The sequence below is a fragment of the Panulirus ornatus genome, chromosome 19, assembly GCF_036320965.1.
Source record: "Panulirus ornatus isolate Po-2019 chromosome 19, ASM3632096v1, whole genome shotgun sequence".
In the NCBI taxonomy this organism is placed as follows: domain Eukaryota; kingdom Metazoa; phylum Arthropoda; class Malacostraca; order Decapoda; family Palinuridae; genus Panulirus; species Panulirus ornatus.
The window spans coordinates 61,447,575-61,474,930 of record NC_092242.1 but is presented as its reverse complement, the minus strand read 5'-3'; the positions used below and the strand labels follow the sequence as shown (position 1 = coordinate 61,474,930).

Genomic DNA, 27,356 nt, shown 5'->3' with positions numbered 1-27,356 from the left:
GGTGAATCTGTGCCAATGTCGGGGCGACCGTCTTATTGTAAGCAGTGAGTGTGTGTGTGTATGTGTCGTCGTACTTGTGATCATTATTGACTTAGAGATATCAGTGAAGACTGCGTAGTCAGAACAGAACATTCAGACAGAAAACTGTATATTATTCGTATATTGTTCGTATATGTGACATCAGTCGACGTTTACTACGTTATGTGAGCCGGGAAACGTGGTGTAGTATGTACACACACACACACACACACACACACACACACACATTTATATTCCCCCTTCGTACTAGATCGCCGTTTCACGCGTTAGCGAGGTAGAGCCTGGAACAGACGAAGACAGGCCGTATCTGCTCACATCCATTGTTTAACTGTCATGTGTAATGCACCGAAACCACAGCACCCTGTCCATGAACAGGCCCATAAGTTTTTCCATGATTTACCCTGAACGTTTCACACGCCTTGATTCAGTCCATTGACAGCACGTCGACCCCTGTATACTACAACGCTCCAATACATCTTATCCCGTGCACGCATTTCACCCTCTTGCATGTTCAGGCCCCGATCGCTCAAAATCTTTTGCACTCCATTCTTCTAACTCCAATTTGGTGTCACCGTTCTCCTTGTTCCCTCCACTTCTGACACATACATCTTCTTTGTCAATATCTCATTCCTTTTTTCTGTAAGTCCAAACCATTTCACCTCTCTCTCTCTCTCTCTCTCTCTCTCTCTCTCTCTCTCTCTCTCTCTCTCTCTCTCTCTCTCTATATATATATATATATATATATATATATATATATATATATATATAGGTAATTTGATGATGAACGGACCGAACCAGTACGTGTGTTAATGAAATTATCTGTCGGCAGTTAACATAAAGCAAAAGCATATAGGCGTGTGTATATATTAAGAGAACATGAACGTTACTGCAGCTGACGTGGTGTGTGTGTGTGTGTGTAGGCTGTTAAGTGAGGTGCTGCATCACCCACCCCTGACCTCATTCTTTGGTGTTCCTTCATCTCGGTCTTTTCCAGTTCTTCGCTACAACCCACCCACTTCTCTCTTCACCCCACCGGTCTGATGGCTTACCCTCAGCAGCTTCGTTTTTACTGATCCCACTCCCTCCGTGTGATCCTCATCGACCGAATAACTCGAAGCACATTCTGACTCTCAAACTTTAAAAATCCAGCGTCATTATAATATTTTTCATCTTCGCATCCATAAGTAAAAATTTAAATGCCAGATTTCCACCTCCAAACGTCAACACTTGCATAATCGTATCTAATTTTTTGCATACAAAAGTCTTATATAATGTTTGTTTTTTTTCACGTTCGATTTTACGTTGGAGCGTTTACCTCAAAATTTCCGCGTGCGTTGCAGTCACTGGGCGGAACAGAAGGTACTTGAGAACTGTTTGATGCGTACATACATCTAGATGTATGACAGGAAGGATCAACGGGGAACAGAATAGGCAGATGGATCACTCTTAGGGATGTAGGGAAACATGAATTTAAACTACGCTTGCTAGAACTATAGCGTTCGACACGGAGATGTTTGATGAGGTATGGCGAGCTCTAAACCAGATTCGTGACAGTACATTCAACACCACAGCCACAAAATATTATTTGACCACAACCACATGACATACAACAACAACCACAACCATAGAGTCAGTAAACCACATGATGCACCACCACAACCACACAACACCACACGTATTATCCAAACATGTTGGTAAAGTCACATTGTATTGTACTCTTTCATCAGATTATCCCCAAAATATCGTGTTATCTGAACTGTGAGGTATCATACCACTGGTCTTCCACCAGAATACACAGGTATACTCACGCACGTCACCCAGGTGGGTCCTGCACCCATCGTATGTCATGCTCCTCACATGAAAATATTACGTATGAACGTCCGAAATTGGCACGTCACAACCCAAGTTATTATTGTTAGGATATTCGTCATTAACGTTTACAGTGGAGACATCAGTGATTCTCTCTCTCTCTCTCTCTCTCTCTCTCTCTCACACACACACACACACATCACCAGTTCCGGTCGCTATAACTCGTGTTCCAAATCCGCTAGCGACACACATGATATTCAGCCCTTGTTACCCGGAACCCGCACCCTACTTTATGCCACATGGAGTCGCAGCCTCTCCATCAATATCTTCATGGCCTACAGGAGGAAGAAGCAACACGCGCTTCCCATATAAATGCCTTACCTCAAAACCAGTTTGCCGCAGAACCAGTTCGTTAAGCGACGGTGGATCCATATCTGTGTCATCTTAGGCCACACACACACACACACACACACTGACTCCTGATATAACAGTTTTGTACTAGAGTGTAATGTAAAGGTGACTGGAACGATTCCATTCGTCTTTCTCTTCCATGCCTTCGAATTATTTGCAATCTTTTCGACGAAGTCGGGAATTACGTAACAGAGCTGGCGATGTTCGTTCCTGTGGGTAACTGACCTTGTTGTATAACCTGTTCATCCATAACCTGTTCATCCATGTGTTCCACGTCACCACGCCCAGGATCTATGGGTTACTTGACCGCTCCTCTTGTCCTACACGTTTCCTGGTCCTTGACACCCACTTGAGCGACGCTTATCCCTCGCCGTCCTGCGTCTCGTATCACCCCTTCCCTTCCATCCTTCTTCCCTGTTCCTTGATGTTCCGTCCCGCCGTTGCCTCCGACTGAGCCAGTAGTAGGCTGGGTCGCTACTTAGCCCTTTGTAAGGTCTCGATACCAGAGGGAAACTTTAGACTTTGAGTGTACAGACAGAGGCGCGCAGTATATATATATATATATATATATATATATATATATATATATGGAAGGTATTAAGAATATATGGTGTGGGAGGCAAGTTGTTAGAAGCAGTGAAAAGTTTTTATCGAGGATGTAAGGCATGTGTACGTGTAGGAAGAGAGGAAAGTGATTGGTTCTCAGTGAATGTAGGTTTGCGGCAGGGGTGTGTGATGTCTCCATGGTTGTTTAATTTGTTTATGGATGGGGTTGTTAGGGAGGTGAATGCAAGAGTCCTGGAAAGAGGGGCAAGTATGAAGTCTGTTGGGGATGAGAGAGCCTGGGAAGTGAGTCAGTTGTTGTTCGCTGATGATACAGCGCTGGTGGCTGATTCATGTGAGAAACTGCAGAAGCTGGTGACTGAGTTTGGTAAAGTGTGTGGAAGAAGAAAGTTAAGAGTAAATGTGAATAAGAGCAAGGTTATTAGGTACAGTAGGGTTGAGGGTCAAGTCAATTGGGAGGTAAGTTTGAATGGAGAAAAACTGGAGGAAGTGAAGTGTTTTAGATATCTGGGAGTGGATCTGTCAGCGGATGGAACCATGGAAGCGGAAGTGGATCATAGGGTGGGGGAGGGGGCGAAAATTTTGGGAGCCTTGAAAAATGTGTGGAAGTCGAGAACATTATCTCGGAAAGCAAAAATGGGTATGTTTGAAGGAATAGTGGTTCCAACAATGTTGTATGGTTGCGAGGCGTGGGCTATGGATAGAGTTGTGCGCAGGAGGATGGATGTGCTGGAAATGAGATGTTTGAGGACAATGTGTGGTGTGAGGTGGTTTGATCGAGTAAGTAACGTAAGGGTAAGAGAGATGTGTGGAAATAAAAAGAGCGTGGTTGAGAGAGCAGAAGAGGGTGTTTTGAAATGGTTTGGGCACATGGAGAGAATGAGTGAGGAAAGATTGACCAAGAGGATATATGTGTCGGAGGTGGAGGGAACGAGGAGAAGAGGGAGACCAAATTGGAGGTGGAAAGATGGAGTGAAAAAGATTTTGTGTGATCGGGGCCTGAACATGCAGGAGGGTGTAAGGAGGGCAAGGAATAGAGTGAATTGGAGCGATGTGGTATACAGGGGTTGACGTGCTGTCAGTGGAGTGAATCAAGGCATGTGAGGCGTCTGGGGTGGACCATGGAAAGCTGTGTAGGTATGTATACACGTGTGTGGACATGTGTATGTACATGTGTATGGGGGGGGGGGGTTGGGCCATTTCTTTCGTCTGTTTCCTTGCGCTACCTCGCAGACGCGGGAGACAGCGACAAAGTATAAAAAAAAAAAAATATATATATATATATATATATATATATATATATATTGTAGTTATAACCGACTGGTGAGGAAGAGGATCGTGTCGAACTTTACATCGTCTACGAACCAGACTTGATGATCATGGCTGGGCACTAGAGGTCGGCCGACTGGTGTCAAGTGTTCCCTCCTTCGTGGACAGGCCCGTTATCCTCTCACCCTGGGCATCCCTGATCCTCTTCACCCTGGGCTGCCCTCACGCTGCCAGGGCGGCCGTGACACCCTCCCGGCAGGAACCATGGGTCGCTACTCGCAGAGAGAGCTGTTGCTGTATGCCGTCGTGGTGTACGCCTTCATCGCCCTCACCACAGACATCCTCCAACAGTCGGAGACCAAGAGGGACGTCTTCAGACTCGAGAAGCTGGTAAGTGTTTAACTCTGACTTCTATAACACGTAAAAGCAAAAGGAAATCTTGAAAGTAAAAAAAAAGAACAAGTCATTATACATGAAACTGGAGGTCTTCACTGACAACCCCAGCTTCACAAGGTCAAGGACCTATACATTCCTGTAGGAGACATGGCTGATGCCGTGAGTCCTGCTTAAGACATGCCAGGAATTCATCCCATCGTATCTTCGGTCTTGCTCCTCACTCCCATACTTGTGTTGTACCCCCGACGTTCCTAGGTTCACTCGGGCGTAAACTCGACCCCATCAGGAACTTGTGATCGTCAAGTCTGAGTCTTGCTCTGTGACACCTGCACTAACCCCGTATTTTGGAGATCTTTTAAATTCCGACTACCCGAATTCTGACTAGTCATCTGAACCCCCCTCACCGTATGCTACGCATTAGCCCTGTCTTTGCTGAGTAATATCGCTTGTTCGAAACACTGTGACTCGACTCGACAGCGCTTCAGTTACCCGAATTTCCCAGACCTCCGTCTCGCCTTAGTACCTCTCCGTCTTACCTGTTCGCTACGGCATTCCATTACCTGACCTTGAGACAAACTTGATCGAAATTGTTCCCACAGAATTTACGAAAAAAAAAAAAAAAAAAGGATTGGCCTCTTGTTTTGAGAGATGGAGAGAAAAGGAAACATTGTACGAAATAAGTATTGTTGAAGGGTTCCATGTTTTCGTAGGTTGTGATGCCGACACTCCATCAGCATCACTTTTAGTGATGACGTCATTCCAGTCCTGAGGCGACAGGTTCGCGGGGTCATAGTTTGTAAATGATAGATAAATAGATAAAGATAATGATAGCCATGAAGATGGAAAGAGGGACGGAAAGGGGTAAAGGGAGGGAGAGAGGAGGCAGAGAAAGCGCTGAAAAATGAAAAACAGAGGAGGAGCCAGAGAAAGTAAGGAAAAGAGACAAAGACAGATCAAGGTACAAAGGGAAAGGAAAAGAGATAGAACGAGCATGGCAAAAAGAGAGGAAAATCAGGAGCCAGAGAAGGCTACAGAGAGAGAGAGAGAGAGAGAGAGAGAGAGAGAGAGAGAGAGAGAGAGAGAGAGAGAGAGGATAAGTAGGTCAGGTAGAGACAGAGAACTGGTGCTGGTATGAGAGGTTAGTCTCCCTGCCCTCCTGCCTTACACTTCCTGCCTGTGTTCAGGTGACCATCTGTGACACCTCGCGACTTACTCTAAGAAAACATTAGCAACATTTGGTAATGTGGTGAATCAATTAATATATACACCTACATGTAGTCTTGAGGCACATCACAGCCTGAGGTGTCCCTACGTGTTATGTATTACTTTATTACCATCACACTTCAGCAAATAACGGAATTATTCAGTGAAAAAAGACCATACCCCCAGTTTTCTCAAACCTCCCTCTCCCACACTCTTCTGCCTGGTCGGAGCAGTCTAGTGTTCGAGGTCACGAGGAGGTCACAAGGAGACAGGTTGCGTGAGGGGTCGGGGAGGGAATAGTTGCTGGCTAACCTTCAGTCTAGCGTACCTCTCTCAAAATGCTATTCCCACGAACGAGATTTAAAGTATGAACCAGAACTTCCTGCCTCATCTTAACAGGAAATGAGACTCGACGAGTCTTGTTACTTGCTTAATGATGAAGATAGCGGTAATAATGTTTATGTATTCATATTCTTTTTCCTTGTTTCCCCACCTAAGCGGGGTAGCTTCAGCAACAGACGAACAGCGGCCTCACTTTCACGTATCCACTCTAACTATCATGCTTATTGTACTGAAATCAGAGCCAACCATCCAGAGATTACTGTATAGTTTCCCCTGGTTCAACCCATTGACATCAGATACCTCCCCCTCCCCCCAACCCTACCACCTGTATACCACATTGATTCACTTCATTCGATCCCATCCCATGCACGCCTGTCACCCTCCTGAATGTTAAAACCACGATACCTCCTTTGTCTTCCCCACAGCACACGTTGGCCAGCTTTCTGTCACATTGCGCTCACCACCACACCTCCCTCCTATACTGACATAGCCGGTCAAGCCCTCCTCACACCACGTATTGCTCCTGGGCATTGTATTACCAAGACATCTACCTACCTCTCTTCTTTGTACTGTAGACACGAGACACATCCATACACCACTATTTGGGCAGTCGTTATCCATCAAGCACACCCATTGCTTCCCTCAGACACTTAACTCTCCTCCCACACACATCACCAGGACCAAAACACCCTTCCTGTTCTATAAATGATAATAGCAATGTTAGAATCATTATCATTGTCATCATTTTATCGTTCTTGTAATTAGTGTTGTTATCAGATTCACATCCCTGGGAAACGGGCCACACAGGTAAATTTACAGGTTGGCCAGGTTGCCTTCGGGGGGGGAAGGTCGAGGGAGGGTTCGACAACCGCTTCACTTGTTTCCGATCCTTGTTTGCTGTATTGCCGTTGGCTCATACGCTCGAGGTTCATCCTAGGTCAGGCTCTCTCTCGCAGCCATTCCACGAGATCATCGTGCAACCCTGGATAGTGAAGCTGCTAAGTCATGCTGGCTTTGGCTGTGTTCGAGTCAAGTTGGGTTAAACATAGAACAATGTTGACGTGGATGTATCGTTGGCCCTAGTGTCATATAATGGACAGTTATAAGACTGTGAGTGTGAGAGAACTTCTGTGTAATTGTGTACAGTTAGGTAGGCGGGAACTCTCGAGTCTGCTGGTTCTTCTGGAGATGAAATCATAGTTTTAAGCTTCCCCCACTCTCACATCCACCAGTACACCCCCCCTACACACCACTAGTATATCCCCCCACACATCACCAGTTCATCCCCCCACACACCACCATTACATCCCCCCACACACCACCATCACATTCCCCCCACACACCACTAGTACATTCCCCCCACACACCACCAGCACATCCCCCCACACACCGCAGTACACTCCCCCCACACACCACCATCACATTCCCCCCACACACCACTAGTACATTCCCCCCACACACCACCAGCACATCCTCCCACACACCGCAGTACATTCCCCCCACACACCACCATCACATCCTCCCCCACACACCACCGTTACATCCCCCCACACACCACCGTTACATCCCCCTACACACCACCAGTACATTCCCCCCACACACCACCAGCACATCCTCCCACACACCGCAGTACATTCCCCCCACACACCACCAGCACATCCCCCCCCACACACCACCGTTACATCCCCCCACACACCACCGTTACATCCCCCTACACACCACCAGCACATCCCCCCACACACCGCAGTACATTCCCCCACGCACCACCAGAGAAACTTCAACATACAGCTTGATAATAGGACCAAAATAACGAATCATTTTTTCTGAGAAATTTTAGAATAGAAGTTTGGATAAAGTTCATATGAATTTGGAATGTGGCTTTCCATTGGGGGGAGGTAAACGAGCTGGGTTTTTTTCGCGGCCAAAAACAGGTTTTTCACGCTTTCGGAAACTTGCATTCTACTTTTTCTCCTGTCTTCTCAAAATTTCAGGTCTCCCGGTCTTTCCATTGAAGGCCTGACTTAATATATACTCTCCTGGATTACATTATCTCCTATGATCCCCTAAGAAAAGTCAGAGCGTTATTATACCCGAGAAAGAAATTGGAGATTTCAACGCAACCAAAGTAGTTATCTTTCAAGCGTTAGACCGCTGGACGATTACTACCGTACTCAAAGGTGTTGGGTTATCGTACTCGAGGGTTTAGATTATTGTACTAAAGAGTTTAGATTATCCTATTCAACGGTTGAGATTATTGTAGTCAAAGGGGTTAGAGTGCAGTAGTTAGTGGGGTTATATTAATGTACTCAAGAGGTTGAATTACTATGCTTAATTTTACTTAGGGGTTAGATTATTGTACTCATCTAGTTAAACTCACGTATTCAAGTGATTAAGATTATTACATTACAAATGATAAATCATTATAATGAAGTGATTAGCATTAGTACTTGGGTGTTGAGTCATAGCACTCAAGGTCACAGCAGTGAAGCGTTAAGTCATAGCACTCAAGGATTGGGGTCATAGCACTGAAGCGTTAAGTCATAGCACTCAAGGATTGGGGTCATAGCACCGAAGCGTTAAGTCATAGCACTCAAGGATTGGGTCATAGCACTGAAGCGTTAAGTCATAGCACTCAAGGATTGGGGTCATAGCACTGAAGCGTTAAGTCATAGCACTCAAGGATTGGGTCATAGCACTGAAGCGTTAAGTCATAGCACTCAAGGATTGGGTCATAGCACTGAAGCGTCAAGGTTAAATTCTCGCGCGTAAACTGTGTGGTTTTACATTCATACTTTTTTTTTGTTGATGGCAGACCAAATGGGTCCTACGCAACCCCTCGCCTACTACATGATAGATGCATCTATCATCACTGCTTTGCATGCGTCGTGTGGTGGTTACTTTATCTCGTTACTGATGCTTGCAGCGTAACTCTCTCTCTCTCTCTCTCTCTCTCTCTCTCTCTCTCTCTCTCTCTCTCTCTCTCTCTCTCTCTCTCTCTCTCTCTCTCTCTCTCTCTCCAGCGACTGGGATAACTTAATTAAAAAGCAGGGAGGGAAGGGGTCTCTTTCTCGTGACCTGCTTTATCACCTCCTCACAGTCTCATGAAGATAACTGTTACGTTGCTAAGACATTCCCTGACCCGCTTCCTTTTCCACCCCACCCAACAGTACCAACCAAGTTTTCGCTATTGTTCTTCAGGTTATGAGATTCACAGACTGTACGGTGCCCCCCGCTGATGCCGACACGCCCCTGGGGGGAGAATGAGTACCGGAATCTGCTTCCTCTCGTGACAAAAACCAGAAACTCTACCGTGACTTGATCTCGAGAGACTTTGGTAATTGAATCGTGAACTTTACGGTTTACGAATCTTGAACAAGACGTTAGGGCCGACCCCTTGAGCAACACAACAGGTCGACTTTTAGATATGATATAGGTGTTATGTTTGACCTGACCCTTAAAGGTGAGGTCAGAGATCACACCATCATACTCAACCTTTAGATATGATATAGGTGTTATGTTTGACCTGACCCTTAAAGGTGAGGTCAGAGGTCACACCATCCTACTAAAACCTTTACATATGATATAGGTGTTATGTTTGACCTGACCCTTAAAGGTGAGGTCAGAGATCACACCATCATACTCAACCTTTAGATATGATATAGGTGTTATGTTTGACCTGACCCTTAAAGGTGAGGTCAAAGGTCATACCATCATACTCAAGGATTGTAGAATCGTATTCAAAAGGTTCGAGGGTCTTAAGCATCGCGTATTTAAGTAACATCGTCGTAATGTGCTATGCCTTCGTGCTCAAGGGTTGTCCTTAATGATCGTACCTTCGTGGTGAAGGATCGTGCCATCGTGCTCAAGGGTCGTAGCGTCGTACTCGGTGGTCGTAGAGTCGTACTCGGTGGTCGTAGCGTCGTACTCGTGGCTCGTAACGTCGTACTCGTGGCTCGTAGAGTCGTACTCGAGGCTCGTAGCGTCGTACTCGAGGCTCGTAGCGTCGTTTTCGAGGCTCGTAACTTCGTCTTCAAAGGTCGTGACGTCGTCCTTGAAATATAAACAAAAAAAGATCCACTGGACTGGACTTGTACATCGTCCAACTGGTTCATTTACTATTATTTTTGGTCATTTTTTTCCTAGTGATACTTCATACAAACGCGTTTATCACCTAGGTCAAAAACAGAACTACGTGTGCATACCTAATGACGTTTTTGTTAGTTTCTACTGTAAATGAATTTAGAGGGAAGGGACACCCAGTCGCCTCCGCCATATTAGGTACTCTTACGTCACTACCGGTCACATACATCTCACGAAGAGTTTCTTTTTTACCGAGATATCGCGACACATCTGGCATGTCTGACGGCAGGCAGGAAAACACGGAAGCCAAAACGCTGAACTAAGTTACAGACCTGACCGTATCTTTGTGTGTGTGTGTGTGTGTGTGTGTGTGTGTGTGTGTGTGTGATCGTGACTAAATGGGGTCTAGCAACTGTTAATAAAAGCATGTTTTTAGCTGTTGATAGCGAAAGCATGATTATCAACTGTTGACGAAAGCAGGTCTAGCAACTGCTAAACAAGAGCAGGTCTAGCAACTTTTAAACAAGAGCAGGTCTAGCAACTGCTAAACAAGAGCAGGTCTAGCAGCTGTCAACAAAAACGAGTCTAGTAGTAAGTCTAACTATTCCTAACACCAATCCTTCCACCGTCCGTCTTCGGGTCTCTCTCGTACTATATGAGTTTCGTGATGGCATAACGGGTTACCCTTTGTGCTATATGGTTGGTAGGTCGGGCTCCCCTCAGGTCGAGCCACAGAACCCAGGGACGTCTCATACTAACCAGGTTCATCACACATCACGGCATCCTACTGGTTTTATGTTCTCAAACCAGTACCTCTCCGAGGGAGAAGGATGATGAGAGTCGGTAGATCAGTGAACCGCTCTCGAGGGGGAAGAAGATATACACTGATTAGGGAACACTTCTCTCTAGGGTAAGAATTTGAGACTGATGATTTAGTCGCTGGACTGGTGGTTTCTTGAAGGAAGGAAAGAGTTTGAATTTTGAGATGGCATTGTTGGGCTGGCGACATCAACTGAACCAGTGCAGTTGTAAACACGACCACATTCAAATCACACTGGCTTCCTAACTCAGTAAAGGGGTGGTGGGAAATGAAGAGCGGGTCCCTTTGCGAGACTTTCTGCCAGTAATGGTATCCATGGTGTGGGGTGTGGGGGGTGCTCGAATACCCTCCTCGTTGACTGGAAGACAGAGGCCAAAGAACATTGATGACATCATTGACATGTCGTACGGTTCAATGCGACTGAGTTGCGTTGTTTCTGGATATTGTTGAATGTAGCGGGTGATCAAAGGTCATGTAGTATTCCTAGTGATCTTAGGACGAGAGTTGTACCTACTTAATCTCAGAGCAAAGATATAGCTTGATCTTAGGCCAGAATTGTCCTCACCTGTGTGTAGACGTTGGATAGGAATCGTGAATTAGAACGCAGTTGTCCCTAATTATGTGGGATGTTAGGAATGAAGTTCTCCATAATCAAGAGATCTTAGGACGAAATTTTTCTTCTCTCTCTCTCTCTCTCTCTCTCTCTCTCTCTCTCTCTATATATATATATATATATATATATATATATATATATATATATATATATATATATATATATATATATATATATATATGTGTGTGTGTGTGTAAGGGGGAATGTTTCAGGTCAGTGTTAAATGTGCTTATGAATGCTGTGAACGAATGTCTAGTGAAGTGATTTCGGTGCAAGTTTAATCAACGTATTAAAATAGGCTCACATACTTAAAGAAGAAAACTTACCGTGATACATGGTTTTCTCAAATATTCAATGAGTAAACATATGTTTTATTATTTACCCATGAGCGTAGGACTTGAAAAGAATTTCTTATCCGTAAGGAAAGAATCACACAAAGAGGATACATGAATATTTAAATGATAGACTGAAAGGGAGATAGACGGAGAACGGCATATTGAAAGGTATATAGGGAAAATGAGACAAAGAAAAAAAAAAATGCCGACCAGAACCTAAAAATAACAACTACTACCTCCCGGTTCATCACCAGCGCGGCGAGCTGGTTATTTAGGTCACGCCAACGGCAATGCAGGGAAGTGCGAGCGAGGTGTCGACACCTCGTGAGACCGTAGTAGCGTCTCAGCCCTACGAACCCACGCAGCACGTACGAAAAAAAAAAACCCGGATAACAAACGCTGATAAAACAACAGAGCGCGCGCACCCAAATACGTCGAGAAAATGAATAACAGACGGCCCATTGACCAGTGGTGAAGTTATCCACGACTTTATACTATAAAACTAACTTCATCGCTGTTTTAGATAGATGAAGTTTGGGTAGAACAACAGTTAGATCGCTCTCGCTCTCTGCTGCTCGCTCTCTGCTGCCTTCCGCTCCCTCCCTCCTGTACCAACAGTCGCCAAGGGAATACAGACAGAAGACCCATGCCTTATACCTTAAACGGAAACATGGAATTTTAGAGGAACGAATGAAAATAAATTCTATTTGGTTACTGTCTCTCGTACTTTATGCTAATTAAGGTCATAGCTAGGAATCTTTACAACTGGTAATTAAAGACAATATATTATCCCTGGGGATAGGGATGAAAGAATACTTCCTACGTATTCCCTGCGTGTCGTAGAAGGCGACTAAAAGGGGAGGGAGCGGGGGGTTGGAAATCCTCGCCTCCCATTTTTTTTTTCTGATTTCCAAAAGAAGGAACAGAGAAAGGTGCCAAGTGAGGATATTCCCTCTAAGGCTCAGTTCTCTGTAGTTAAAGCCATGAGTTAAGTAAGGACTATCTCGTAGAGATCAGAAAAGAGAGACGGACAGAGAAGAGGGAGAAAGATTGAGACTACGCCTTTTCAGGCATATTACTTGCTATTGTAAGGGAAGCTGGCAATATTCGACCATGTTAATTAAGTTTGGTATAGGTTTGATACATTCCCCTCTTCTTATAAGATATTAGTGACAACAAATGGTTTCCTTTCTTCTTAGTAATCCAGTTATTGTTGAACTTGGTGATGAATATTGAGCTGGAGACCAGTGATAAGTCGTATACACAATGTCCTTACGTGGATCACCTCTTGTATGCTGTAGTTGAACGGACATCCTACACCTCTAAGGTACAGCATGTGTATTATATTTTCATGTATGTGTATGAGTGTGTGTGTGTGTGTGTGTGTGTGTGTGTGTGTGATGATTGTAATTACCTATTTGTACCGTAGGATGGGGGATGATGTGTGGGGGGAGTTCTGCGTTTGTGGGTATCCATATTTTGAACTTTATTATACACATTCACTGTTTCATGATTCAGTGTATTCCATTCATCTATCACCTTCATATTATTAAAGTACTTCTTTACGTATTTTCTAACAAGTTTCATGCCTGATTTCATGTTAAGGCCTCTGGTTGTTCTATCTAAGCAACTTTCGAGGAAGTTTTCACTATCTGCTTCACCGTCTTGGTTTAAATGTTTATAGGTTGTGTTCCGGTCACCTGTTACTCTTCTTTCCTTCATGGATGAGAATCCAAGGCCTCAAAGCCTTCCCCTGTAACGTAGTTCACTTAGGCTCCTTCGGCAGACAGTTTGTCTCCGTCAGTATGGCTTGTCTCCGGCAGCAGACAGATTGTCTCCGTCAGTTTGTCTCCGTCAGTATAGTTTGTCTCCGTCAGTTTGTCTCCGTAAGCAGACGGATTTTCTCCGTCAGTATACAGTTCGTCTCCGTCAGTATACAGTTCGTCTCCGTCAGTATACAGTTCGTCTCCGTCAGCAGACAGTTTGTCTCCACTAATTTTCTACTGTGGAACACCGGCAACAGGTTAGTGATGCTGTCATCTAGATGCCCCAGGTCCCACTCACACACAGGTTTCTGCAGCTTACTTCCCCCTCGAGGATACGTGTGCCAAGGCCTTCTCTCACAATGTCCCATCCTCATTACTTCCCCTTTCCTTGGGATGAATTTCACCACCACGAACCAGACCAACTTTGGTGGTTGTCAGAGTTCCTTTGTAAGGTGTGTGTGTGTGTGGGTGGGTGGGTGGGTGTGCGCGCGCGCGCTCCTTTTGTATTCTACACAAAGCCAGACCTTTGTCCCACACACCCCCCTGGCCTCCCTCCCCACGTGACATAATTTTCGTAATGCACCATTCAGTTTCCTCTTATGTTACGTCACTAGGTAACAAGTGACGCATCATGAAGGTCCCCGTTATCTAACGCTACTATGTAACATGTGCTCTAGGTCCCTCCTATTTTACGTCACAAGGACATAGATGACGCGCCATGCAGGTTCCGTGTAGGTAAAAAGTATAACGCGTCACTCAGGCCCCTGTTATTTCATCTCCACTCGTAACATGAAATTAAGCGAGACTCCGGCTAGAAATAATATAAGGTCATTGTTTTTTAATAAGAGTGGTGGATCAGTGCAATAAACCGAGTGATGCAATTGTGAATGTCCACAGCACATTGCGAATGATTAGAACCTACAACTTCTCTCCCTAGCTCTTGCTGCTTCCCCTCTTGTAAAAAAAACTTTTGAAATGCGAAATCTGAATCTCGTCTCCCCCTCCCACCACACACACACACACACACACGTCCCTCCCTGTCCCATTCTCGTCTCGCCTAGTTCCCCATCGCCTCCCTCCCTTTCCCCTACCTCCCGGGGTGGCGGAGCGGTGTAGCAGTAAAACTAGCAGGGGCCACTGACCTTCCCTACTCTATATGAGGCTGGCGATGGCCCTCCCATACGCCAGCAGCAGCCACTCCCTCTACCGTTAGCCCTATAAAACCAAGCCAGTGACCTTATGTACCCTTACTTAGTAACGCCGACCCACAACCCCTGTCCGTGCAGTGTTGCAAGAAGTATGTGCAGTTTTGATTATTTTTCCGTGAATTAGATTATCTTGAAACAACTAGATTAACGATGTCATCCCAATTTACACTTAACCACGTATGAGTGACATAGAGGAAAAATTAGGAGTGGCCTTTAGGACCCTTTTTATAACTTATATGTACAGACTACACAGACCCAAGGTTCAAGCGAAGTGGTCTGACCTTGACACCAAAGACAAAAATGCAGTCCCCCTTAAAGCATTACGAGAAAAGAATAGCGGAGCAAAGGCTCTCTTCCCACCCTCCACTCCTTCCGGTAACATGCCCAATGGAAAACAGGTAGAAAAAAATACCTTGTAGGAATAATATACCTGATAGAATTTTTTTTCATAGAAAAGTCATAAAGTACAATGAACATGAGTATGTCATGCATCCTATTGCTAGCAACATGCATCCCTTCACTTTTTGTTATAAACTTGACAAACTTGAGCTCTAGCCTCTCGGCTTACCACGTCAGTATCATTCCTGATGATGAAGAACAATACAATAATCATAATTCTTGCATACTTTCTCAAAGCAGTTAACATAGGGTAATCAATGTTGGCCTGTTACCACAGCATGGCCAGGGAGAGATTGGCAGTTGAGAAAGTAGCATGATATACCACTATATATGATGATTGATTACATGAATTATTCAGTACCGGAGAGTGACAAAGTGATGATCAAGCCTTAATTTGAAGATATTTAGGGTATTGCTCTGAACATTTTTTTGTGGGAGCTTTATCCATGCATCAATAATGTTGGTAAAGAAATATATCGTACAATCCAGAATAATTCGGTGACCTAAGCTGTAGACCATTTTCTCTCATTGGTAGTGCAGACACTATTGTAAAGAAATTTTCAACGTCGAAGTTGTTGAATCCTTTAAGTATTTCAAAACATTCAATAATTTGCCTTGGGGAAAACAAGTTTAATTCTCGCAATCTGTCCTCTTATGGTTTCCTACGCTATTCTTCTTGTTAATATGGCATAACTGATCTTTGTGTCATTTGCAGATTTTGGTAATGTAAATGATGAAGAGTATAGGCCGAAGTACTGATCCCTGGGGGATCCCACTTGTAACAAGTGACCACAGTGATGATTCACCATTCATTATGACTCAGCCTCATGTCATGTCACCAAGCTTCTATCCAATTTCCAATGCAACCAGCAATCCCCAAAACCTAGACTTTATGCACCAGTTCAGCATGAGGTGACTTTGTTGAATGCTTTATAGAAGTCCCAAAATATAATATTCATTGCTTTTGACATATCAGTGGCACTGAATAGTCTCTAATAAAATTCAAAATGGTCTGTAAAGCTTTATCTGCACCTTCTAAAGCCATGTTGTGTATTACTGATCAGACTGTATCGTTCTTGGTAGGCAACAGTTTTATCTTTGATAATTAACTTCAGAACTTTACTTATAATTGATGTGAGGCTAATAGGATGGTAATTGCCAAACAATTGGCAGCTTCCCTTTTTGAATACAGGAAAGATAACTGCCAGTCCTCACTCCTGCAGGACTATCCCATCCTGGAGAGGTTCACTGAAAATACGGGTTAACAGTTTGGCAATTTCATGTTTTACATTTTTAATTACTTGTAGATAGAAATGATCAGGATATGGACTTTTATTAGTTTTCAACTTATCTATGTGTGTTAGTACTTCTCTAATTGTGATGATGAATTATGATATTTTGTTAATGCTATTTATCAGTCTCAAAATTTGTGTCTCTGCTTTCAAGTGTAAAAATAGTATTAAAAAACTTGTTCATGGTTGTTGCAATAACCAGCCCAAACTATCTTTTATTATTCTATTTTTTCTTCATTTCTTTTAAACATTAATTGCTGAATACTTTATTGTGTTATGGTAATAATTACAAAACTATTTGGCTTTGTGATAGAATTTCCAGTTTCTTGGATCATTTCCATAATTCCTTGACCATGTAAAACATCTAAAACCCTTGACTTTTCCCTTTCCTGTCAGGACCCCTGTGGATGTGAACAAGTAAACATTCTTTAAAAATATATTTCTGTTTGTTAATATCATTGTTTTTCCCTACAAAGCCCTTACGACCTGGAGATGAAATCCAAGTAGTGGAATTCCAACAACGTAAGACACATCTAAAGGATGTATGCACTGCATGGGGTGCCCACACCACCAAAGGCAGATTCCTCAGGATTGCCCAGAAGTTTAATGGAGACAAGATGAAAGATGAGATAACAAAAGATATGAAGGATCTTTCCATGTCACAGCTTGAGAGATTATGGCAACTGAATAAGAGGTAAAATTTTGGTTAATTAAAGACTAAAACAAAGTATGAAGGCAAGAAATAATAGATATACCTAAATCTACCTATCTATATCTCTGACATCTGTTTCCTCAAGGAACTCTAATTAAAGATGTGGCTATGGCAAAAGAGTCTCCTCTTATCCCTGTCCTTGCATGCCTTCCTCACGTATGCCTTTCCATGCATTCATCCATCATTTCTCTCCCTCCAGTACTCTTCCACTTTATTTTCCCATGTCACAGGCAGTCTTCCTCTCCCCTTTAATTGTACTATCATACAATCTCCTTGTAAAGTCCCTGTCTGGCAATCTTTCCACATCCCTAAACCACCTCAAAGTATTATGTTTCACCTACTCTACCACTCCACAATTCATTCCTGCCATACCACATCTCTCACACACCCCTCATTCCTTTCCTCATTCCATCTAGTCATACAACATGCTCCTCTCAAATAGCTCATTTCCACAGCATGGTTTCTTGACCACTATGATTTGTTCCATGTTCGTTTTGGCTGCTTATGTCAGAGTTGGGAGGACTATGCTGTCCATTTAATCCTTCCTCACTTCCATTCTTACACCACTACCCTTCATTATACTGTTAAGGGGCCAAGTGACTCTTCTTCCATATACTGCTCTCTCCCTTATCTCTCCTTCCATATCACCAAACTTACCCAAGATAGCTCCTAAGTACTTAAATTCTCTCTTCTATTCCTGCCTTCTTCCCCCATACCTCTAACATGGTTTATTTAATAGGAGAAATATTACAAATGATTTCTAAAAATCATAACTGTTGAGAATATGATGAACGGCTGAAAGAAATTAATGATAAATCCGTGATGGTTAAGAAAAAGGTAGTAATGCACTTGTATGTATTTGCATCCACAGCATGACAAATATCTGGCATCATGCTAGGTATTTTCAGTATCATTTCAAGCTATTCTATGTGCACAGATGATACATTAATGTCTCATTAACATAATTATGTATGAATAAACAAATGCCCAGGCAAACACAGGGTTGGTTAGGTATTTGTGTCATCATTACCTCTGTAATTACCAAAAAAAACCCTAATGCCAAGATATTTCAATAAAATGATGATAATAGTATGAAGACAATATCATAGCATTTCTTAAGAAGACAGTATTGATATGCATTACTTGTGTAATGTGGTAGAATGAACTATTATAGGTACCGTGTTCAAGTGTCTCTTATGCTGTAACTTTTGATAAAACAGTGCAGTGCAGTAACATCTTTGTTAAGAGTCTCTGGCCTTTGAAACTTGTCTTTGGCGAAGAGAACAATATTCCACTGAAACACTTTTGTACCAGTTCAAAAATATACTTCATTTTATCTTGAAAGAATATGTTGTGTTTGTTGAAAGGAGACTGCAAGTTTGTTCCAGAGATACAATGATTTTGCTGATAACTACATATGATATATCTTGACTGATTGCTCAAAAAAACTTTATTTCTTTTTGTGTGTATTCTTCAGGTCAGTATTTCACCAAATGTTTGTTGACCAAAAACATGGCCTCACATGGTGTAAGGTCCCCAAGGCTGCAAGCACCAGTTGGCTCCATGCCTTCCTTGAGGTATGATTTATAATAAATACTAACAAACTGACTTTCAAATATTTAAGTCCGATATATCATTTTTTCCTTTTTTTGCTTTTTCTATTTTGATTACTATTCCAGTTCCTTAATGTAGACTTAAATTTTACAGTGCAACAATACTGCAGCTTCTTAAATCAGCTAACTTAAAATATGAAATTCTTTTAACAGAAAATTACATGGAGTAATATTTGACTAGAATGCCTGAGAAGGAATATCTTGGACATCTTCTTGCTGTGAACAAATGAAACAGGATGGACCACATAAATACATGATATGCTATTAAAAAACAAATTCCTATTCCTTCCTTACAGCTAGGAGGAGTACAAGACATATCATCCAAGGACATGGCTGGAAAACATGCATTATTGAGGGAAAAGTACCCTCTACTGGCCACTTCCTTACTGAAACGTCTTATGCCGACCACTATGAAGTTTATGGTTAGTACTGTATATCAATGAATGTGAATATTTCTTATTTCATAGTTCTTTTCACTGTTGCTTAAATTTATGTTCTCAAACTTCATACATCACTTACTGTAGATCTTCCACCATCCCATTTCTGTATAAAATGCTAAAACCAAGCATGTTCAGTTCATTTCACATGTTACTACTAGTGATAGTAATCAATAACATGCAGTCAACAGCCAGACAAAAACTCAAAATTCTTGAGAAAATATTTCATGTTTTACTATTAGAGGTGGTTTGTGTGAAGTACCTCCCTCTAAATGGTACGTGTAAAAATATGGGTAACTGGTAAAAAATGGCACGGTAAAAGTAAAGTACCTCATATTCACAATATAAAAATCACATAAAATACAATATATCTATTCATGTCGAGGAAATTGTAAGAAGCAGACTAAAAACTTTGGAGTACTGCATTATGTTGAAGATCCATTAATAGTTTTAGTCCAATACATTGAGATTTTGTTAAAATATGAAAATTATTCAATATACATATTGCTGATGCTTTGAGTTCAGTAACACTACTCAAAGAACTCAAAATGTTAATGGATGAAAAATTAAGAAATGGTTAGCCCTATTAAGAAAATGAAATAAAAAAGCACCTTAAAATGTTACTTTGTTGCAATCTGAAACACAGCTTTTTTAACTGGAAGCTAAATTTGGGTAATCACAGAGGAATTTACTTAGATACCTGATACAAACTCCCTGGGTGGAAAGCCACTGCAATTTTAGTTTATGCAGGCAGCCTCTATATCATTCCAGTCATGAAAAAAATTCAGTTTTATTTCTAATAATATCATCCTTTTTCTAGGTTGTTCGCCATCCTTTTGAGCGGGTTTTATCAGCTTATCGAGACAAACTAGAGGATTATGAGCGAGACTTAAAGGACAGGTAAAAGCTTCAATAAAAAAATTGACATTTTATGATGTACACATTATTATATTTACTATTCAGCAACCTACCAACAATGGCTTGATTTGCATCCATCCCCTTTCTAGCTCTCATGCATAATGTACTGAAACCAGAACCCACCATTGCCAATCCCCACAGACCATTCCATAGTTTATCTTAACCACATCACTTGCCCTGGTTCAGCCAATCACAGCATGTCACTCTACCCCTTCATAATACACTAATCCAGTTCATTCTAAGCAAAGCATGTCTTTTGCCCTCATGAATATTTAGACCATGATACCCATGAGCTTCCTTCACCCCTTCCTTCTACATCCATCTTTGTCTCCCCTCCCCCTTGTTCCCTCCACTTCTGAAACATGGATTTTCAAAGTCAGTCTTTCTTTGCTCATCCTTTTTATATGCCTTTTCAATCAGAATGGACTTAGAACCAAACCTCTCTCTGACACTGCCATTAGTTACATGATCAGCTTCTTTCATGCCAGGTTATGTCATTAGGCATTTCATCTCCAACATATCCACTATCTTCCTTTCTTTTTCATCCAAGGACCAAGACTCTCATCTACATAACAGTTTAGGGATTACTTTACCCTCAAACACACCCATCTAAGCATTTTTGCCCTCAAAGATTCTGATTTCTCCTTTCACAATTTCCTTAATGCACCCAATCGTTTACTTTAACCCCCATAGTTCCATTCACTGTTCCATTCACACCTTTAACTTGTCATGCACATTAATAAACAAGAGCACATTTGAATGCAGTGCATGGTAATGCAATTATCATTTTCTTGCCATTGTTTGAGTTGCCCAGCTTAAGGGAGCACCTTTTGGGGATTCGTGTGATGCTGCTGGCAACAACTAAAACAATATTATGAATCTCATTTACCCACATATCGTCATAGGGCACATATCATCTTGGCCTGATGCCAGATTTGCTTACCCACTATTATAATCAGTTTTATAAAAGGTAAAAAATTTCTTAGTGTTAGGCTTCGTATTTCTGATGAAAATAAAATTAGGGGTTCATGTGTTCTTGCGAATATAGTTCTCCCAAAGTAAAAATGTACGTAAGTAAATAATACATATATCAAATAAACAAAGTATTTGTATGACTATATAAGGTATGAAACAAGATAGTCCCCAACTTATGATGGTTTGATTTATGATTTTCCAACTTTACAATGGTGCGATATCGATATGAATTCATTAGAAAATGTATTTTGAATTTTGATCTTTTCCTGGACTAGTGATAAGCTGTGCAATGGTAGCGAGCCACAGCTTCCAGTCAGCCACGCTATCAAGAGTGTAAACAACCATATTAAATGTATTCAGTGTATTTTCGACTTGCAATGAGTTCACTGAAACGTAACCCCATCATAAGCTGGGGACTGGCTGTACCCTTTAAGGAAATAATCATATTTTTGCTCAAACAGAAATAGAATTTCTCAATAAAAGCCATTGGTTTGGAAATATACTTGCACTTAAGGCCATCCTGTAAATGTTTTCATAATGGGGATAAGCATATTTCCAAATCTGAGAAAACAGCTACTCGGCCCTTTTATCTAAAAGTTTCACCTATAATACATGCTGATTTATCCTATTTCTTTTTTATCTTTTCAAATCAAAGTTTTAACTACCTTTAATGTGGTAATGTTTCAGGGACAGGCAGCTGAACCTTTGATAAAAATCACTACTTGGTTCCTTCTGTTTCCCTTTCAGAAAGTTAATACTAGAGGCGAACATTTCCAACCCCCCCCACTCCCATTCTTTTTCTATGCCTTTTACATTAGGACATACATTAGATATATGGACAGTATTCTTTTCTCTCCCAAAGGTTAATTCTGGAAAATAATAACGCTAAATGATACAAAATAAAAGGTTGTTAACCCTTTCAGTCTTACATGTGGTGTAATTTTACATTTATCCACCTTAAGTTTTTAGTTTTCCATAAGAAGGAACAGAGAAGGAAGCCAAGTGAGGATATTCCCTCTAAGGCTCAGTCCTCGGTTCTTAATGCTACCTTGCTAATGTGGAAAATGTTGAATATGTATGAAAACAAATGAAAAAGCTTTTAAATTGGAAAAAGAGAAATTCACCACATAGATTTCTTCAATGTTAAAAGACAATAACAAATATCAAAACAGAAAAAGAATATTTCAGTGGCAGCTGGAATCCCTTTGTTTCCTCACCAGTGTGATAGTGCATCAGCCCATTTCTGCCACTTAACTATCATCACAGGGTCCAAATAAAATATCAAGATAATCATCATCACATTCCTTTAACTCGCTACTCTCTACTGAGATTGCATCTTATTTCTTTCATTGCGCCATGTGTTTATTGTTTGTGGCTGCCAGATACATGTGTATCACTCTGAAGGCTGCCAGGTGCCCACTCCAATGAGTCGTACCATGGTATTTGTATGGTAACTGACGGCTGTGAAATTTCTTAGTGAATTATGAGTATTACAGATAGTGGCATATGGTATCTATATATGGCTCATGACTACTTCAGATCTAAAATGGGACAAGAAACATCAGCATGTATCTTGTACACTTGCAGGGCTCTGGTCTCAAGTATACCAGGTATGTGTAAAAGGACTGAAAGAGTAAAATGATATCCAGATTATGAGCTCTTTGAGTAAATGCAAAACCTAAGTTGAAGCCATGCACTGCAATTCAGGAAAAATGAATTGGTGATAAGAACCCGAAACAATAAGATGTACAGTGTACAGGAACACAGTTTGTAAATATATCATGAACATAATTTCAGCTGTCATTTCATATATACATAAAGTGATATTATCCAGTATCTAAGGAGGGACTGTTTTCTAATATTCTTTTGTTTTCAGAGGTGGATACTATCATGCAATTTATGGGAAGAGAATTGTCAAAGCCTACCGCAAACCAAGTTCCACTCGTGATGATGATCCCAACTACAAATCACGTATACAACCCACTTTTAGAGAATTCATACAGTATCTTCTTGATACCGATGTAGAAAAATATGATGAGCACTGGAAACCAATCTTTCTTCTATGCACACCCTGCCACATTAGGTATGATATCATTGCCAAATTAGAGACCCTCTCTAGAGATGCAGATTTTATCCTCTACCATCGTGGCCTCTCCGATATAGTTCATGTGGAATGGTCTCACAAAACAGACCAGACACAAAAGACTTCTGATGTTGCAAAAGCATATTTTTCCCAGTTGACTATGAGTGAAGTGAAACAACTCTATTATAAATATATCATAGATTTCTTAATGTTTGAGTACGAACTTGAGCCTTACATAAAACTTGCCACACCTCCCACAGCAAACTCTTCCATAAGTTTAGGTGGTTATGAAGAAAGTGAATATTATTATGAGGATGAGGATGATGAGTATGATGATGAAGAAGAAGAGAAAGCAGCTGAAGAAGGGGTAGTTGATGTGAATGATACTGATAATGAATATGAAAATAAGGCTGCACAGGAGACTGCTGGAAAGATCCCTGAGGCTGAGGCAGCTGATAATGAAGTATGAATAGATGAATCCTTTTGCTTGGAAGAAATCCACATGAAGAACTCTTTAGATCTCATTATCTAAGTTCTGTAAACCTAAAGGTGTGCAGTCTGCAATTTTCTGATTTTTTGTGTTGGCAAGTATTAATTGCCATTCTAATAATGTATATATGTGAAGTCTAACCACTCAGTTGACACATTTGGTAATGCAAATTGATTCATAATTCATTATACTAGATGGGAACTGAGCAAGTTAGGCACTCTTATGTAACATGCATTAATACTATCAAATGTATCTGATATCATTATATATAATTACATTGTATTTTCAGTGTCAAAAATACAGTCTGTGACTGTATGGAATAATCTTACATTGTTTTGATACTAATCATGAATAGGTTACTTTTAAGACACAAGTAATACTGTATTTAACAGTTACCTGTACTGTGACATTTTTAACTCATAAGTGTAATCTTATATTTTCTACCACAGACATTAAGTGTGTAGTACTGTGATCTTAATTGTTAATTTTTTTCATGCATATTCACCATTTCTCATGTTAGTGAGGTAGTGTCAAGAACATATGACTGAGCCTTCGTAGGAATATTATTATTTATTCATCTTTAAAACGCTTATAAATGCTGGGCTAAACCAATTTGTCTTTTAAACAAATGAATATCAGTGTTGTTTATGTATATCTAATGCTCATGAAGTAAATGTTCCTAAGAATGCTTAACAGTGAAATGTATCAACACTTCAATAAAGGCATTATGCACGTTCAAAAGGGAGACTAACAAGATTTAAGACAAGGTGGTATATTTTTTTTCATGAAGTACAAAAATACGTAACACTCACTGTCAGGTTGAGTTATCCTTTAACATTTAAGCATACCTCATGAAAACTGTCAAAATCTACTACAGACAGCTTCTAATTTGTGGCTGTGGATTACTGCTTCAACTGTACTTTATGTTAACGAATGACTGCAGAATGTGTGGCACTTACAGGCCACATACTCACTAAACAACTATCTATTGACTTGTCATTAGGGTTATTATTTAACACTACTACCTCCTTACATACTCATTAAACAGATCTGGAATGGCAGGGAATGAATTGTGAAGTGGTAGTGGTGAAATGTAATACTTTAAGACAGTTTGGGCATGTGAAAAGAATGCAAGATGAAGAGTTTTAATGATTGTATAATAGCACAATTAAAGAGGTTGGTGTGAGAGGAGGACCACCTGTGTCATAGGGAAATTGAGTGGAAGAGTACTGGAGGGAGAGAAATGAAGATTGCATGGAATCGTGTATGCAAAGGAAGTATGTAAGGATAGGGATAAGTGGAGACTCTTTTGCCGTGGCCATCCACTTTATGAGAGTTTCTTGAGAAACTGTGATCAGAGATATTGATAAATAGAAAAAGAGACCTTCTCTGAAAAAGATAAATTGTAAATGAATATTTCCAAAAAAGGTGATACATAAGAAAATTTAATCCATAACAGGTCCACACATAACATTTTTTTCCCAAACAAAACCATTTCATTTCAGATTTTTCCATAAAAAGGGGAGTAAAGGGCAGAATCCTTTCCAAGATGGCCAGTACAAAATAAATCATCCCTGAGAAGCATAGTGATATAAAGTTCCTTTCTCTCTGAGCAGCATAATCTTCCCAAGAAAAGGGCAGTACCAAGGCCCTTGTATAGTGACTGCTCGGAGAGCAACATTTCAGTATATTGATACAGAGATCTCTTGCCAACCTATGAAGTTGTTTCTAGAAGGCAGTGACCTTCAAGATGAAAGCTTCTGGATTAAAAATAAGCATGTTATACTTCCAAAAACATGTTTATGCTACATATGTACAGAGGAATGATGCATAAAACTGTAAAGTAATAATATGATGACGATATGTCATCAATGATCCTACAAAGCATCAGCTAGCTATGCCACAAAAAAGGCTATCTTATGGGTAGCCTTAGCAACACAGCCTGGTTACGACACTTCTCTTGCCTCACCCTAGAAATGCTGGGCTGGGCAGGGCCATAAGCAGCCAAAAGCCAATTCACACCTTGATGCATGGATAAAATTTTGATGGTCTCAAGGAAAGCTGTGGGTACTTACAACTTGGTGCAGTGGTTAGTAAAATGGTATACATTAGTCTGAATGTATGTTGGAAATTGTTGTTGGCAAGAGATCTTTGTAATTGCAAATTAAGGAACAGACTTAAAATGACACTAAAGCTCAATAGCAACAGATTTTTAAAAATCAAAGGAATTCAAACAGTAGCAGACCACTGAATCCTTTCAGAGCTGTTTCTGAAAACAGAAGATATCAAACTCTCAGATTGGTTTGGTAATATTACAAAGACATGCACATGATTTAAACAAAAACCTGCAAACTGTTCATGTTACTAAGAAGGTACAAACAATATCAGTCACGAACTTGAAGTGAAATATTTATCAATGCTATTCTGAAATGTATCTTTTACACTGCTTTCAACTAATCTAAATGTATCTTTTATGCTGCTTCCAACCAATCTAACTGTTAAGTCTTGCCATATGTTAACAGTCCTGTTGAAGAATACTTCTGCCTTATTTGAGGTAAAACATTTACCCATGAGTTTGTGTCCATTACTACAAGTAAATTTAGATTAATCAATCCTTAAGTAGCTTGTTAGATTGAGACAATTAAAGCCTTTTTTGGCTGTGAAAACACAAGTTCTTCAGGTGCTATATCACATTACTAATGTAAAGTCAGATTCCACAAAACTTAATGCTGCTGTTGTACAAAAGTTTATTGTAAGACTGGCTACTATTTTTGAATAAAATTATATTTTTGATATTTGATAATATAAACAACTAAGATCAATAATGAAGGGAATTTTGTTTGATGAAACAATATGCTCCTGGAAATACTAAAATTGTCATAAATTTATGCCATTGTTTTAGGGAAGTGGTGAACTGACACAGTTGTTCCATTGGACAGCAGTGTATATAACTAGAACATGCCCTGGACTGAACCAGGGCATGTGAAACATCTGGGGTAAACCATGGAAAGGTCTGTGGGGCCTGTGGTTTCAGTGCATTACATGACAGCTACAGACTGAGTGTGAATGAAAGTGGCTTTTTTTTCTTTTTTTAGCAATGCTGTTCCCTGTAGGGTGGGGTAGCGACAGGAATGGATAATGACAAGCAAGTATGAATGTGTACATGTGTATATGTCTGCGAATGTGTATGTATATGTATGTATATGTGCGTATATGGGTGTTTATATATCATTATGTATTATTTTTATTTTGCTTTGTCGCTGTCTCCCGCGTTTGCGAGGTAGCGCAAGGAAACAGACGAAAGAATGGCCCAACCCACCACACACACATGTATACACATACACATCCACACACGCAAATATACATACCTATACATCTCAACGTATACATATATATACACACACAGACATATACATATATACACATGTACATAATTCATACTGTCTGCCTTTATTCATTCCCATCGCTACCTCGCCACACATGAAATAACAACCCCCTACCCCCTCATGTGTGCGAGGTAGCGCTAGGAAAAGACAACAAAGGCCACATTCGTTCACACTCAGTCTCCAGCTGTCATGCACA

The 27,356-nt window shown here is 41.0% G+C and overlaps 1 protein-coding gene across 2 annotated transcripts; it reads left to right on the top strand.

The window, feature by feature from the left end:
- Positions 1–27,255, top strand: LOC139755562 (carbohydrate sulfotransferase 11-like). Of its 2 annotated transcripts, none has more exons than XM_071674031.1 (7): positions 1–37; positions 4,134–4,482; positions 17,023–17,240; positions 18,736–18,835; positions 19,168–19,293; positions 20,129–20,208; positions 23,078–27,255. In XM_071674031.1, exons 2-7 carry the CDS (start codon positions 4,357–4,359, stop codon positions 23,751–23,753), a joined length of 1,326 nt encoding a protein of 441 aa, XP_071530132.1. In that variant the 5' UTR covers positions 1–37; positions 4,134–4,356; the 3' UTR covers positions 23,754–27,255. The 2 variants fall into 2 exon arrangements, with proteins under 2 accessions (XP_071530132.1, XP_071530133.1); XM_071674032.1 differs by having other exon boundaries at positions 6–44.
- Positions 27,256–27,356: the final 101 nt, after the last annotated feature.

Bases quoted from the DNA above. Each gene is read 5' to 3' on its own strand.
- LOC139755562 (XM_071674031.1), top strand. From the start codon at position 4,357: ATGGGTCGCTACTCGCAGAGAGAGCTGTTGCTGTATGCCGTCGTGGTG. The intron at 18,836-19,167 runs GTATGATTTATA...CCTTCCTTACAG, and splicing joins GGCTCCATGCCTTCCTTGAG to CTAGGAGGAGTACAAGACAT. The intron at 19,294-20,128 runs GTTAGTACTGTA...TCCTTTTTCTAG, and splicing joins CGACCACTATGAAGTTTATG to GTTGTTCGCCATCCTTTTGA.